Source organism: Malus sylvestris, chromosome 13 (genome assembly GCF_916048215.2).
Source record: "Malus sylvestris chromosome 13, drMalSylv7.2, whole genome shotgun sequence".
In the NCBI taxonomy this organism is placed as follows: Eukaryota; Viridiplantae; Streptophyta; class Magnoliopsida; order Rosales; family Rosaceae; genus Malus; species Malus sylvestris.
Window position 1 is genome coordinate 26,317,535 of NC_062272.1, and position 17,113 is coordinate 26,334,647.

The 17,113-nt window shown below is 38.9% G+C and overlaps 1 protein-coding gene and 1 long non-coding RNA gene across 3 annotated transcripts; one reads left to right on the top strand and one right to left on the bottom strand.

Annotated features, from left to right (window-relative positions):
• The first annotated feature begins 9,069 nt into the window (after positions 1 to 9,069).
• On the top strand, positions 9,070 to 9,384 carry LOC126596925 (uncharacterized). Its single transcript, XR_007614069.1, has 2 exons — positions 9,070 to 9,217; positions 9,264 to 9,384. It is a non-coding gene; the product is annotated as an uncharacterized LOC126596925 (long non-coding RNA).
• On the bottom strand, positions 9,265 to 12,933 carry LOC126596923 (AP2-like ethylene-responsive transcription factor AIL5). 2 transcript variants are annotated; one of them, XM_050263623.1, is made up of 9 exons: positions 12,448 to 12,933; positions 11,927 to 12,338; positions 11,714 to 11,796; positions 11,380 to 11,388; positions 11,030 to 11,118; positions 10,861 to 10,934; positions 10,656 to 10,706; positions 10,465 to 10,541; positions 9,265 to 10,386 (listed from the first exon to the last, which is right to left on the bottom strand). In XM_050263623.1, exons 1-9 carry the CDS (start codon positions 12,572 to 12,574, stop codon positions 9,641 to 9,643), a joined length of 1,668 nt encoding a protein of 555 aa, XP_050119580.1. In that variant the 5' UTR covers positions 12,575 to 12,933; the 3' UTR covers positions 9,265 to 9,640. The 2 variants fall into 2 exon arrangements, with proteins under 2 accessions (XP_050119580.1, XP_050119581.1); XM_050263624.1 differs by lacking the exon at positions 11,380 to 11,388.
• Positions 12,934 to 17,113: the final 4,180 nt, after the last annotated feature.

Below are 17,113 nucleotides of genomic sequence, written 5' to 3' on the forward strand. Positions count from 1 at the left end.
CATATAATTCATAATATGCATGCATGGCATTTGAAAAACATACTTTCATTTAAATTCAATTTCTGGGAAAATCAATAGTATATAGGTAAATATAGAAAATAATTGCCCACTCACTGATAAGTCGAAGGGTCGTAACCCCCGTGACGTCCCTGGATGCGCTCGTCCTCGGGATAGGTATCACCTATATGCGAAACAACTAAAATAACGTTATTTAAAGCACATAATCGACAATTCGCAATAACTTCTCATACGGTGCTCAATTTGGGTATATGAATATACCACAGTGACCTACTTGACGTCACGGATGTCGAGGTATTTTTAGAAAAAAATTTTGAGGCCGCACGCGCCCCCACGAGCCGGGATGGGCACGGGTCCATGCGCCCCCACGCGCATCACCCCTAACCTCCAGTCGCCGGACTGGTTCGCCAGTCGCCGGAAAACTGGAGATTTTTCAATCTCCTTCTTCTCCGTCATTTCTCAACCATTTTTCACGTATTTTATATCAAAATGAAGCCCTAAGCATGTAGATTCACGTTACACTACTTTAAGGCTCTAAAAACTACGAAATCTCACCGGAGAAATTCCAAGAAAACCGGCCAACTTCGAACTCAACGATCCCGACGTCCAAAACCTTCAAACTAAGTACTCCGAGCTTCCTTAGGACCTCACTAAGCTCACTATAAGCTTAGAATTCCCTGAAAATCAACACATCACGAATGCATGAACATTACTCAAATCGGACCTCAGGTTTTCAACGTGATTTCTAAGGTTTCCCGTTCTAAAACTAGTACCAAACGACTCAGGAGGTTGAAAGGATGAAGAATCTTACCTTTTTGGCGTCGATCTGTGAAGGTTCGAGGGTTTGGTGCTTTGTCCGTACGTTTTCAAGAGGGAGAGAGTGAGACTGAAACGAAGATGAGAGAGAGAGTACGGGGGAAAGAGAGAGAGAGGTTTGACCCATGTGTATGTGTGTGTGGTCCATCCCAAAACCAGTCCAACTTCATTCCCTAACCACACAAATTTACAACCCAAATTTTTAATCCAACTTAAATAATTTTTTAAAGCTTATGAAATATGTATTTAGACCAATAATGTGTCACACACACATACCTTAGTAACCGCTAAGGGTAATCCCGTCATTTCATGTCCTCGATAAATAAAATCCCAGGACGGGCTGTGACAATCTACCTTTCTTATAGAATTTCGTCCTCGAAATTCATACAACCAATCAACCACTTAATACTCATAAAACAACCTCGGATACATCTCTCTCATTCAATCTTCTGTTTCCCAAGTAGCTTCTTCTACTGATTGGTTCCTCCATAATACTTTTACCCAGCTCACTGTCTTATTCCTTAGAACCTTGTCTTTCCAATCCGAGGTAGTCACTGGTTCTTCATCATACGTCAAATCCGGATTAATCTCCAAAGGTTGAGGAGGAATCACATGTGAAGGATCTGAAACATAATGTCGAAGCATCGAGACATGAAACACATTATGTACCTTAGATAACTCCGGAGGCAACTCCAACCTGTAAGCAACTTCACCAATCCTCTCAATGATCTCATAAGGTCCTATGTACCTAGGACTTAGCTTGCCCTTCTTTCCAAACCGCACTACACCTCTCCAAGGTGACAATTTCAAGAATACCAAATTACCCACATCATAAACTCGATCAGTAGCATGTCTATCTGCTAAACTCTTTTGTCGATCCTGGGCCGCTTTCAGGTTAGACTTAAGCACCTGAACATTTTGAGTAGTCTCATCTACAATCTCTGGGCCCTCAAGCACTCTTTCGCCAACCTCTGACCAACACAATGGCGTACGACACGCTCTACCATAAAGTGCCTCAAATGGTGACATACCAATGCTCGAATGAAAACTATTATTATAGGCAAATTCCATCAAGTCTAAGCGATCATGCCAAGAATCACCAAACTGTAACACTGAAGATCTCAGCATATCCTCTAACGTCTGAATAGTCCTCTCTAATTGCCCATCGGTTTGAGGATGATAAGCAGTGCTGTAAAGCAATTTCGTACCAAGAGCTTCCTGAAAAGCTACCCAAAACTTAGAAGTAAATCTTGGATCTCGATCAGAAATAATATTCATTGGAACTCCGTGATACTTCACAATCTTCGTGATGAACAACTTAGCCAATTTATTAAGAGGATATTTTTCCCTCACTGGAATGAAGTGTGCTGACTTAGTAAGCCGATCTACAATCACCCAAACACCATCAAATCCATTTCGTGTACGAGGAAGCTTATACACGAAATCCATAGTTATATTTTCCCATTTCCACTGAAGAACAGGAAGTGGTTGCATCTGACCAAAAGGCTTCTTTCTTTCAGCTTTAACTTGCTGACAAACAATACACCTACTTATATATTCTGCAATCTCCCTCTTCATACCTGGCCAATAATAAAATGGTCGAATGGTATGGTACATCTTAGTCCCTCCTGGATGCATCACATAAGCTGAACAATGTGCTTCATCCAAAATTTTCTTCTTTAATTCCTCATTATTCGGCACATACATTTTGTTCTCTTGCATAAGCATGCCATCTAATTCTCGAATTCTGAGGTCTTTCTTTTTCCCTTCATTTCTCAATTGAATCATTTCTTGGATATCCTCATCACCCATCTGAGCTTCAAGAATACGATCGACCAAAACTGGCCTAACTTGGAAACTAGCAAGAAAAGCTTCTCTTCGTTCTTCTAACTCCAACCTTACTCTAGTAGCTCTCAAATCTGCAAGAAGAGGAACACGACAAGCATACAAAGCATTGAGTCGACCTTGAGGTTTCCTACTTAGTGCATCAGCTACCACATTTGCACGACCCGGATGATACTCAATAGTGCAGTCATAATCACTTAGTAACTTCATCCACCTTCTTTGACGAAGATTAAGATCATGCTGAGTGAAAAGATATTGAAGACTCTTATGATCTGTGAAGATCTTACACTTCTCACCATAGAGATAATGCCTCCAAATTTTTAAAGCAAAGACAATGGCTGCCAACTCAAGATCGTGAGTAGGATAATTCCCTTCATGAATCTTCAACTGTCGAGAAGCATAGGCAATCACTCTATTATGCTGCATCAAAACACATCCCAAACCATTCAAAGAAGCATCACTATAAATCTCAAAGTTACCGCTATCATCAGGAAGTACCAATACTGGAGCATGAGTGAGGCAATATTTCAACTGCTGGAAGCTTTGCTCACAATTCTCGTCCCACTCAAACTTAACATCCTTCCTAGTTAAGTTCGTTAGTGGCAAGGCAATCATAGAAAAATCTTGAACAAACCATCGATAATAACCTGCTAGCCCCAGAAAACTCCGTACCTCAGTGACGGTTCGTGGTTGTTCCCAATTCTCCACTACTGCTATCTTCTGAGGATCTACTTGAATTCATTGTGCCGATACCACATGCCCCAAAAATGCCACTTGATTCAACCAAAACTGACATTTACTGAACTTGGCATACAATTGATACTCCCTCAATTTCTTTAATACCAAGTTAAGATGTCGAATATGATCTGCTTTAGACTTAGAGTATATCAGAATATCATCGATAGAAACAATGACAAATCTATCAAGATATTGCTGGAATACCTCATTCATTAGCCTCATGAAAGCTGCAAGTGCGTTAGTCAATCCAAATGGCATCACCAAAAACTCATAATGCCCATAACGGGTCCTGAAAACCGTCTTAGGTACATCATCATCTTTAATCTTCAACTGATAATAACCAGATCTCAAATCAATCTTAGAGAACACACACGCACCTTTAAGCTGATCAAACAAATCATCGATACGAGGCAAGGGATAACGGTTCTTAATCGTTACTCGGTTCAATTGCCTGTAATCAATACATAATCTCAAAGTTCCATCTTTCTTTCTTACAAATGATACCGGAGCTCCCCAAGGTGAAGTACTAGGTTGAATGAAACCTTTATCAGTTAATACCTATAACTGAATTTTCAACTCTCTCAATTCAGCTAGAGCCATTCTATATGGAGTCAAAGATATAGGATCCGTACTTGGAAGCAAATCAATAGAAAACTCCACATCTTGTCTGGCGGCAATCCAGGCAAATCGTTTGGAAATACATCAGGATAGTGCCTAACTACTCCAACTTCCTCCACACTGCTAGGAACAACATCATTTAACACCACATGTGCTAAGTATCCTTGACAACCTTTCAATAACAACTTATTTGCTCTCATGGCAGAAATAACACCATGTCTCACCCCACTGCTTTCACCCACAAAAGTAACCTCTGGTAGTCCAAGACGATGAAAAGTAACTGACTTCCTGTAACAATCTATATGGGCACGATTATAATGCAACCAATCTGCCTCTAAAATCACATCAAAGTCCACAATATCTAACAGGATACGATTAGCTGGCATAACCACACCATCTACCATCACTGGACACCTTGGGTAAACACTATCAACATAACATTTGTCCCCTCTAGGCATAGCAAACTCTAAATCAAATCCTATAGGTGTAGGGTGAGGTTGAGTCATTTGAGCAAACGTATGAGAAATCACAGAATGTGTAACACCACAATCAATCAAAACTCTAGCAAAGTGACCAAGAATATTTAACGTACCTATAATCAAGTCCGGATGATTCTGAGCATCTTGCAGTGAGATGTGATTAACATGTCCCTGAGCTTGTTGTTGTCTACTACGACCTCTGTTGCCTTGGTTACCTCGCCCCTGAGAAGTACGTCCCTGTCCTGACTGACTAGACTACCTAGGCGGTCCTGCACTGTTAGCAGTAACTTCTCCCTGTCGGGGCTGACCTCCCTGATGCCACTGAGATCCACTAGCTGGGACGGAAGAATAACCTCCAGGGTCTTGGGAATACCCAGTCTGAGAATAAGGATCCTGGGGATACTGATACTGTCCGGAAGCATAGGGAGTAGTATCACCCTGGTAGTGATAAGCACCACCACGACCCGTCTGACCATAACTGCCTGATCCAAAATTCTGCTGAATCGGCGCTGGAAGTGGCATAGTAGACTGCTAAGATCTCTGCTGACTCTGGGGACACTGGGCAGCCCTATGTCCCATCTGTCCACAAGTGTAGCAAGCACCACCACTTCTCCTACACTCTCCATGATGTCTGAAATTACAACGGCGGCACAACGGAGCACCAGAACCACCAACACCACCAAAATCTCTTTGTCTCTGAAACCTAGGTCCACCAGCAAATCTTCCACCTCTCCTCGGGCCTGTGACACTAAATCCTCCACTGGAAGAACTCGAGCTCGCTCCATTTTTCTTGAAATTCTGTGTCTTACGGGGTCCCTGAGTGGAGATACCTTTACCCCTATCATCTTTCTTCTGATTATCATTCTTATCTTCGTCATCTTCACTGTTACTAGGAAGGTTGTCAGAATCCTCCATCCAAACCAAAATCTCAGAAAACTCATGATAATCGGTGCAAGAAAGCGTACTAGCAAAAGTTCGCCATTTCTTCTTAGTTCCCAGCTTAAAACGGCGAAGCATCTCTGCGTGATTACCAGCTGTATCAGGATCATAACGAGATAAGTCTGTAAATTTCCTGTAATACTCATGCGCCGACATATCCTTTTGCTTCAGATGAGTAAACTCCTGCTTCTTATGATCAATGTACTCCGGCGGAACAAATCTTTTCATAAAATGCTCTTTGAATACTTCCCAGTCAGTTGCCATCTTAGGCGACATAAACTTAGTCTGATTAACCCACCAAGCTGTTGGTTCTCGTCCTAAAAACCAAGTAGTAGTCTCCACCCATCTATTAGCAGGAAGATTCCCTTGACTCTGCATCACCTGGAAAGTCTTCTCAATATGGTCTAACCACTTTTCTGCCCCTTCATGACCCTCATTACCCATGAAATGGTCCAATTTCAGATTATACATAGTCTCCAGGGGTGTTCTCTGAGGAGGAGGAGGAAGACGGATTGCATTCTGAAAGGCATGGGCCATTGCTTCCCCTAATTGAGCTATATCAGGGAAATTAGACTCAGAAGCACGGCGTGATTCCCTACGAGGTGGCATAGTTCTGACAGAAGACACCAAAAGATCATTAGAGGATTAACAATTTATACAGGATTGCAACCTAGGCTCTGATACCAAACTGACACACCCCAATCCTATAATCAATGCGTGCTGGCCGTCACATGAGTGTGACGTAACCAAAAGTGCGACGCGGAAGCAAAAGATAAGAGAAATACGAATAAACAAAAACCAAATACTAGCAATAATATCCAACTAGCATGCGAGAGTAAGTTTAAGTGTAAAACACACAAATTCAGAGCATAAATACTAGGTGCAGTCAAGTAGGACAATAACTAAGTTACAACACCCGCAGGTGAGTCCTACATTTATGTAGTCTGTCAGTACACCGTGGGGATCTTCGTGGGCCACCAACGCTGTTATCTAGAACCTGGAGGGGCACAAAACAAAATTGAGTGGGTCAGTAAAACCAAAGTTTTCCAAAACATTTCATTTAAAACATTTCTAACCCCTCACTGTAAAACTTGTATACTTTCCCAGAAAATAATATAATAGCATAATATTTGTTCAAATCTCACAAAACATCAATCTTTATCAAAATCCAGCAAGTATGCCATGCTATAAATGTCAATGACAGAATATGGATGGATCAATATAACATGTGACATAATGAATCAACCGGAGACCCTGCAATTGGTCCTGTACGATTAATTTTATAGCTCAATATCCAACCCAGCTGGAGTCACCACAGTGACCTGTACCGCGCTACTCTGCACATAAGTCGGAACTACATGAAGTAGTCTGTACGACAAGAAAGGTGTAAGAATACGCTCTAGTGCTTCTCTCATCAATCATCTGCGCGCATAATCTAAGGTCACCTACCAGTCGGAACCACCTCTAGTGATCTGTACAACTAGCATGTCAGAACCCTCTCATGGTCTGTACGACATGCACCTACTTGGATCCAAGATGAGTGTGCGGTGCGGTGAATACTATAAGCACTAACACCAGGGGTGTAGGTTATGAGCTTTCAACATAATTCACATTATCAACAATTCACATGATTAACATAAAACTCACCTGATACTCACCTGTGCGTCCACAACACCAATTCACACACACACACATATATATATATATATGCATCAATTACTAATTCATATAATTCATAATATGCATGCATGGCATTTGAAAAACATACTTTCATTTAAATTCAATTTCTGGGAAAATCAATAGTATATAGGTAAATACAGAAAATAACTGTCCACTCACTGATAAGTCGAAGGGTCGTAACCCCTGTGACGTCCCTGGATGCGCTCGTCCTCGGGATAGGTCTCACGTATATGCGAAACAACTAAAATAACGTTATTTAAAGCACATAACCGACAATTCGCAATAACTTCTCATATGGTGCTCAATTTGGGTATATGAATATACCACAGTGACCTACTCGACGTCCGTGACGTCGAGGTATTTTTAGAAAAAAAATTCGAGGCCGCACGTGCCCCCACTCACCGGGATGGGCACGGGTCCACGCGCATCACCCCTAACCTCCAGTCGCCGGACTGGTTCGCCGGTCGCCGAAAAACTGGTGATTTTTCAATCTCCTTGTTCTCCGTCATTTCTCAACCATTTTTCACGTATTTTATATCAAAATGAAGCCCTAAGCATGTAAAATCACGTTACACTACTTTAAGGCTCTAAAAACTACGAAATCTCACCGGAGAAATTCCAAGAAAACCGGCCAACTTCGAACTCAACGATCCCGACGTCCAAAACCTTCAAACTAAGTACTCCGAGCTTCCTTAGGACCTCACTAAGCTCACTATAAGCTTAGAATTCCTTGAAAATCAACACATCACGAATGCATGAAAAGTACTCAAATCGGACCTCGGGTTTTCAACGTGATTTCTAAGGTTTCCCGTTCTAAAACTAGTACCAAACGACTCAGGAGGTTGAAAGGATGAAGAATCTTACCTTTTTGGCGTCGATCCGTGAAGGTTCGAGGGTTTGGTGCTTTGTCCGTACGTTTTCGAGAGGGAGAGAGTGAGACTGAAACGGAGAGGAGAGAGAGAGAGCACGGGGGATGGAGAGAGAGAGGTTTGACCCGTGTGTATATGTGTGTGGTCCATCCCAAAACCAGTCCAACTTCATTCCCTAACCACACAAATTTACAACCCAAATTTTTAATCCAACTTAAATAATTTTTTAAAGCTTATGAAATATGTATTTAGACCAATAATGTGTCACACACACATACCTTAGTAACCGCTAAGGGTAATCTCGTCATTTCACGTCCTCGATAAATAAAATCCCAGGACGGGCTGTGACAAAATTATCTCTTCACCCTCTTTTGATTGACAAAAATGATTTTGTTAATAGGTACTTTATATATATATATATATATTCCACTTTGTCTGGTCAATTTTGGATTCATTGTTCATCTAATTTCTAATTCCCACATACTTCACTATGAACAACCTAAAAACCAATAACAAGTAGAGAAAAATGTCATTTTTTGTGAAAGTACCGTGTGACAACATAACACTGTTGTCAAACTTTAAATCTAAAACATTGATAACGTTCATTCATTTTTCAACAGGACCATCGTTTGAGTGTCAATATAAGTATAGCATGATAAGAGCACCAACCAACCAACAAGCATAAATACATACTTTACAGTTCACTTCACTGTTTTGGCTTTACAGAAGCCGACTCCTAGTCCTAGGTTTGGCCATGCTCTCGACCTGAGAATATGCATACGCCAAAAATAAAGAATACAATGTTTTTCTTTCCTACTTCCATAGGATATTTCTAAGCATGGCAAAAGAGTTTCAACCTTTTGTAGTATTTAGTGGACCCAATGAACATATTATTATGTTAAACCCACGTTTCCAAAATCTTTAACCTTTTTTAATTAATATGGTCCGGCGTCAAAGACACCAACTACTACAAATACAATTCCGATGCGTTACCCAAACAGTTTTTGAATTGTATTTGCATTTGTGTTGCCTAAACAGTCATGTATTGTATTATCTAACTTGGTATAGCCAAGCATGACATGTACATAATTATGATCGATCTTGATGTAAAAGCTGCTTCTCCTTGTAAGCATATAAAGATCTTTTACAAAAAACAGATCTGTTCTTCTTCCATTTTTCACATGGATAATTTGATACTAACAAGGACAAGAACAGGTTTCCCAAAAAAAAAAAAAAAAAAGAAAAACAAGGACAAGAACAGATTACAAAAGGATTTCTTTTTCTTTTATACCCATATAAAATCATGTCAGTCGAAAGAGAGAGAAAAAGAAAAAGCTAAAAGAACCAAAAAGAGATAAAGGATAAAAAAACAAAAACAAAAAGGAAGCACCATCTTGGCACAAGAAGTTGAGTTAGTACACAGTGTCAGCCTGTGTGGATTATGATCTATGACTGCCAGTCCACCTCACATCTCTATTCAACTAAAGCTGTTGACTCCCATGTGCATGCAAACCCCAAACATTGTCCTCTTTCATTTGTCCTCCAATTCCATTTCATGGTAGCGAAAACAAATTGTGATGTACTCATGCCATATAAATCTCTCACCCTCACATTCACCCCTAACACATATCAGCCAAATTATTCCATCCCAAAAATTGGTGTCTGAAAGAGATTGGTCTTTGCATGAGTCTGAAATGTGTGAATACTTGGCGCAATCCAACTTCCATAACCAGAAGAAGTTTCATAACCATTGTTGCTATTTGAAGCAATGGGTGTAGCAAATGGGATTGAACCAGTACCAGTAATAGTACTTTGTTCATGTTGGTGGTGTTGCAACTGTTCTTGGTGTTGCTGACCATCTATATTGAAGTTACCAAAGTACCCATTGTTGGTTTCAGAAGCAGAAGTGCTAAAAGTTGAAGAGAAGTCCATGTTGAATGGTATTGGTGAGGAATTGTTACCATAAGACCCCATGGCACGTGACTGGAACAATGATGATGATGGTGCAACTGAAACAGTAGTAGGGTTCTTGGTATTGTTTTGAGAAGGGTTATATCCGAAAATGTTGGACCAGTAATCTGATGATGGGTCTTGTTTGAGGGGGATTGCAAAGCTTAGTGTGGAGGAACTAGGTTGTTGAGATGCAAAGGTCACGGAGGATGCAGAGGAGAGATCTCGATCATCCGCTGAACGGTTACCTTCGATGCTCTTACTGTCGGAGTCTGATGAGTTTTTGGATTTTCCGGACATTCCTCCTATGGGAAGGTTGCTGCTGGCAATGCTCTTCACATCGTAGCGGCTCATGTCGAAGTTGGTCACAGCATTTAGGCCTCGGAACTTGATTGCCGCAATGTCATAGGCCTCAGCAGCTTCTTCTTGGGTGCCTGTTTGATTAAAGTCCTTATTAATTAGAAACAGTCGACTACAGTTTTAAATCCTCTAAAAAGGGTTAAGAGACTCACTGAAAGTGCCAAGGTAGAGATCTTTGTTGCCTGCAACCCTTCCTATTCTTGCCTGCCATCTACCATGTTGATGATGCCTGAAATAAATAATTGGGTTTTATATTAGGAAAAGAAAATATTACTTAGTTCAATTAGGTCCTAATTTAAAATCGACTATAAAATAAACAATAAACTATTTGGGAACCACAAACCTTGTGACCCCTCTGTAAATAGAAGCTCCTCTAGAAAATCCACTACTTTTCCTACAACGTAGAAAAGCCAAAATACATAAACCACCAAATCTTTCATAAAACTAACACCAAATAAACTATCCTAAAAAACAAATAAATATAAACAAAAAACATATAAATATACATCGAATAAAAAAACCAAAGAAATGTTATAATTATCAAGTACCTCCGAAGAGAAGCAACAAATTCTTGCCTAGTCATGTTCTTCATCTCCGACAATTCTTTCTCGTAGTTAATAACCTTCAAATTTGATCATAAAGTTAGATCAAAGCATTTCAAATAAAATAAGTGAAGTACAATGTAGATAAATAGTTATTGCATGCAGCTGAGCTCACCGGAAAGTTTGTAGTGGTGGTCGGACCCCAGTACTTGAGAGCTGCCAGATCGTAGGCTCTTGCTGCCTTTTCTTCTTTATCATATCCACCTACAAATATTAACAAAATTTAAACAATGAAAATAAATATTTATTTAATTACATTTTCAACAATGAGAATCTAAATAGAATCTGACCCACGATTTGATGCATTCATGCAAAGAATATTTGTGCTACACTAACCAAATCTATAGTGGATCTTAAAATTTGATGATCATATGCATTCACATGTACTTGATTATAATGATATTCATTATCATGGCGGTAAATAGTTCTTACAGAAAAGAGACAGTAAAAAGTGAAATTACTCACCCAAATAAACTGCAGAAATGAGGTCGATGATGATGATTCATTTAAGTCGTGTACATGCCGCAAAGCAAACAACCCACATCAGAATCTTTGCCCACTCATGAAACTAAAAACACGATGCTCACCATAGCAAATGTAGCCACTTCAAATCTAACATGCGCTAGAGGATCCATTAATGGATGATCAGCACCTTTCACAGAGCTAGACCCAAAAGATCCAGTGGACCCATTTATATTGTATCGTATATTGTACACCTCAGGCGCACGTTAGAATCAAAGAGGGCCACAAAGAACCTTAAAACCCTAGGGGAGATTAGTAGTAAAATAATGAAAATTACCTTGTCTGCCCTTCCTACTTTGTCCTTCTCTTCTGCAACTGTTATCCCACAGATGCGCTTCATATCTTCCGGTCCACCTATGCCTAAATATTCAACCCCCAAACAAACAAAAATTAGTAATAATAAGCAAAAATTCTCTTAAAATAAAATACTAAAACAACTCATAAAAGATATGAACTTGCAAGTTGTAGCTCTAGTAGTTAAGAGCATTACCGTGTGACTCCGCGGTAAATGGATGTGCGTTGGCCGAAGGTATCGGCGGGTTTTTTGGGGGTGGGATCGGAAGAGGCTAGAGGGTGGTGGTTCTGTAGTTTGGTCGTTTGTAAAGTAGCAGCGGTGGTGGTGGTGGTAGCGGTGGTGGAGAAACCACGGAGGAAACTAGCGGCTATGGTTTTGAGTTCGGAGTCGTAAATCTCGTTTTGGGACAAAGCGAGAGGAGTGATTTGATGATGATGATCGGCAGTAGCAAACTGAGGGAGTGAGGTCGGGGTGACGGTGTTGGCTGCGGGGGTGCAACCTCCGAGAAAATCCTCGAGCTTTGGTCCGTTAATTCCGGAACTGAAGATGGAGAGGTCGGTTGCTGAAGTTGGACTTGCACCTTGATGATGATGACCGGCGACGGTAGCTGCAAGACAAAAATAAAGATTGATATGTGTTAGAAAAAAAAAATAGAATAAGAGAGAGAGAGAGAGAGAGAGAGAGAGAGAGAGAGAGAGAGAGAGAGAGTTTGGGACCTGCAGAGTGGGTGGGTGAATTGGAGGTGAAGGCCTCGAAGAGGGAGAGATCGGGAGAAGGGTGATGATGATGAGAGTGGTTGGAAAGAGAGAAGCCGAGGAGCCAGTTCTGAGGAGAAGAATCCATGTTTTTTGTGTTTTTCAATATCGATTTTGATGATGGATAGATAGATAGAGATATGTGATATAGAACAAGCAAAATACCCAAGTGAATGTGAAAGTGTGTCAATCAAAGTTAAGGTAAAAGAACACAGATATTGAGGAGGTGATACAGGGCAGAAACTAGCAGTGGTAGAACTAGAATTCTTTAGTAGTCGTAGAAGAAGAAGAAAGATATGAAGAGGTGAGATCACTCAGATGAATGAATAGAAAGAGGAAAGAGAGTGCTATTAAGGGTTGCACGAGGACCGAGATTCATTTTAATGAGTTAATAAGAAGATAAAATATTTGAACAAGTGGTGAGAGAGGGAGCAAGAAAGCAAAGTGGAAGCTTTTGATGGGATGACTGAGCGGTGGCTATTTATCTCTCTTCTCCTTAGGTCTTGACCGAAGAAAGCATTACTTTATTCTATTTTTTGATTGTTTGAGAGAGAGAGAGAGAGAAATAGGGTGATGTTGTGTGTATGAACATAGGGAAGCAAGAAGGAGAGCGAGGGGACACCGTGACCCATAAGTAGGATGGTGTGTAGGACTTTTCCTTTGGACTTGGTGATCAAAATCCTTTCAATTCCTCTCTTCCATTGCCGCGTTTCGTTTCCTTTTTTTCCTTTCATAAAAATGATTCTCTCATTTGTTACCACTTAACAATAATTGAGTTATGACACCTTTCAATGACCCGTCACAATTGTTATAAGAGCGTAGAAATCATCTGCCACGTTATAGCTTCAATCTCTCTTCTCCTAGACTACTACATAATCACTATACCTTCAATTTAATTCTAGGTGACCTTAAGTTGGTCACTTGTCGACCACTTTGCTATAGTTTGGGAAGATTTTGGTTAATTAAAGGCTTAAAGCACACATATTGCAGCCCCTCATATCCTTCCTTTATTCTTTTTATTAGTTGAAATGATCACAACTTGGTTCTATAGGATTAAGTGAAGTCTTCTCTTCAAATCTTATCGATGAATTGTTGGATATCAATTTATTATTCCAGTCTTTATTGTAGCCTCCATCGCAATGGCGATGTAGTAGATGAATTTGTAATAATCAGAGATGAGTTAGGGAATCTATAGCGATCACCTTTACTTTGCATATTGAAGCCTTGGACAATTAGGCTCTAGTAATTAATATTTGGGATTGAAGAAGACTTAATTTTAATATCCATACAAAGAGAGAAGACAAAATTATAAATATAGATAATGAATAAAGAAGAATAAAAATAATCAAATTCAAGTAGATTGTTGGAATGCGAACTCTTCAATTAAAAAATTTTACTTTTCAAATTGCGATATAAGTCTATCAAAGTTAAGTAGCAAATTTTAAACACGCTGTTGGAGATCATTTTCTAAACTTCTCCATTGTTGTGCATACCCAGTTAATTTACATGAAACCTGTTTGGCAGGTATGAAACTCGAAGGGAACACAAACCAGCTACAACTGGTGTCTAAAGGTCGTTATATATATATATATATATATATATATATATATATATATATATATATATTATGTAAAAACAATACGTTATATTAATATGTTAAAGTGAGGATGACTAAATGCAAAAATTGCTTGCATTTCTCTTAATTATGTGATTAGTGTAAATGTGTTGTTCGAAAGACCTATATGGTTTTACCATCAAAGCAATAGCTTATTTTTTGGAACGATAGATAAGGGACGTAAATAAGTAACAAATAGAGTGGAGATTAATCAGCTATACTTTGGCATATCGCTTCATACGTGATATTATTAGCATTCAAAGAATTTATAGAGATGAGAGAGAGAGAGACGGTGGAGGTGTGGGTGGCTTGATCTGCGACAGGATAGATTAGGTAATGGGATTCACATGCTTGCTTGTCATCTCAACGACACGTGTGCATTGCGAATATGTTTGTTTATAAATGTGATGCGTACGTGTCGTCCTGCATGCATGAAATGAAAAATCGGATTGTGAATATTAATTAATATCTTTATGGTATGGAGGTGGTGACAAGTAATTTTATAGGGCCGGTATGTGGTACCTGGAGAGACTACGTTACGTACTCCAGTCGTCCCAGAGAGCCTGCTGTGCTGGCTGCTCTTCCATCTGCTGCTGCTGCTGCTGCTGCTGCTGTGCTGTGCTGTGCTGCATGCATTCTCACTCAACTTATTACCTCTTAAATTATATATCATCAAGATCCTTTCCTCCTCCTGGTGCTGTTGAGGGTCCATTCCGTCGATCTCTTCTATTTGCTTCTGGTTCATATTGTAATATTCAATCTATCTTCCTCCGATTGTTAAATTTTTGTTAACAAATCAAAAAGGAAAAGATATAAAAGTAAAAAATGTATACTACACACTGCCAAGATAATTATTAAATAGAAAGACTATGTTTTGGATTTAGTGATATTAAATTTATTGAATTACAAGTGATATAAATACAAAGACTTAGTTTTAAAATGAACAGAAAAGTAATAACAAATAGTAAAGTAACTTTCAACAATTCACTAGTAGAAATATGAAAATACCTAAAAATTTAGAGTAGAGTGCATACTCATTACATATTCTCATCGCAATTTATACAACAGAATAAAGATAAAATTTACAAATACAAATAGGGGTGTACTAAGTATAGCATTTTTTTAGAGTAAACTAACATAAAATTAAACCACATTACTAACTTTCTAACCATTTTTAACATGAAGGTTCTATCTTAACATGAGTAAAAGTGCTTTCTTTTTAGATTGTGTGGCAAGTCTCAAAAGTTTTAAGATGTCTATGTTATCGGTTCAGTTGCTTTGTCTGATTTGTGATCCAAATTTACAGTTTGATTACAATATAAGAACTATCTAACAATATATTCATCTTTATTTATAAGCGGGATATTCTAAGTTGATTCAAATTAAATAATGTTCATCGCACTTTTTTGCAACAATATAATAAAGAGTATGACATCCACATCCTCATTTTTACTTCTTACTCACTCTTTTAATTTTTAACTACCACATCAGATAAATTGAAAAAGATTAAAAGAAAAAAATTAAGAAGTGTGTAATAAAAAGAAACACCCCTATAATAAACTATCCAATACAATCTTATATCTTTCAATGTTGGTTATTGGGTACTCTCTCTCTCTCTCTCTCTCTCTCTCTCTCTCTCTCTCTCTCTCTGTAAGCTGTCTGAGAAGCCAAATGCCACCTCTCCTCCGGAGGCTGCGGCCACCTGCCCCCAAGTGTTTAATATATAAAGGCTAGCGCGTGGTGAGTGAAGGACGAGACCAAGTTGACCAACCACCCAAAATCCAAGCTGCAGGACAAAGAAAACTCCACATGAATGAATGAGAAAAGTAATTAAACAAAGATTAGGTATCACAACACAGGTTGGGAAGATAAGGGCAGAGCCTCAAAACCCGGATAAGCGTTAAAACTGCTTTTACACTAAGCAACCCAAAAGCGGTAGATTCCCCATAAATTTACGAAAGTGTGCATTGCAAGTGAACTAGTTCTCAAGCTGAAGCCTCGTATACATTCAGAAAGAAAAGGGAAGAGAAAGCATAGATTGGCAAAGAGCTTAGCGGAGTTGAGTTTTATTTAGTATTAACGATATTTTAAACTACCTTCATTAACATTTAAGTGATGATATAAATCCGAAATGCAGTGAATTAAAAAAAAGATATTAACTACCAGGATAATCTATAACTTGCATTAGGGTTTGCATTTGGTTTCTGATTAAAAAATTATAGTTAAAAGCTCAAAAAAAATTTAGTATGATGAAATTGGCTGGCTTTCATATCACAATTTGAAAGCCCAAAATTATGTCGACGGTCAAACAAAGCTTAAAGTAGTAAAAAAAGCAATGTGCAGTGTGCATGGTGGTGGGTTTGTGGTCAGAGAAACGAATCATTCCTCACGTTCGCGCTCCATTTCTTTATTATTTCTTCATCATCACATCTCACATGACATTTTCATGTTTCTTTCTTCTTTTTTTCTTTCCTTTCTTATTTGCATTTTATTTATTTTCTTATAATTTTGTTATTTCTTTTTCTCTAGATACCATTATTGTCATTTCCATGAATTTATATTGTATCTACATTCTGTGATGTGGGGATAAAAGACTGTCTCTGATTTGAAACATGTCTTTATGTGTGGACGCGTGGGCCCTCTGGATACAAGGTTTGTCATGATTTTCAACTACTGATAAACTCTTTCTGTTAGTCAAATGAATAGCTACAAATTCTTGAGTCTTTAATTTGATGATATCAAGAGAGAGAAGATTAAATGAATTAACTTTTTAATTTTTTTTAATCTCAATCGTTGTTGATATAAACTTCAACTTCTAAGGGGTGGTTTGAGAGTGAGGTGCTTAAAAAAAAAGCACCCATGAAAAAAAGATGTGAGGGTTTTAGGTGTTTAATTTATGCCCAGATGGAACTCAACCAACCAACCAACCAAAGGCATCCAAGTGTTCATAAACTGCGTGACCTCGTGCAAATCTAGTAGAGGAATTGGACAATCAATCCAAAAGAGAATATG

Coding starts and splice junctions, on each gene's coding strand:
- LOC126596923 (XM_050263623.1), bottom strand. CDS start 12,574: ATGGATTCTTCTCCTCAGAACTGGCTCCTCGGCTTCTCTCTTTCCAAC. Junction 12,339..12,447: donor TTCACCCACCCACTCTGCAG/GTCCCAAACTCT, acceptor TTTGTCTTGCAG/CTACCGTCGCCGGTCATCAT. Junction 10,935..11,029: donor CCACCACTACAAACTTTCCG/GTGAGCTCAGCT, acceptor TCAAATTTGAAG/GTTATTAACTACGAGAAAGA.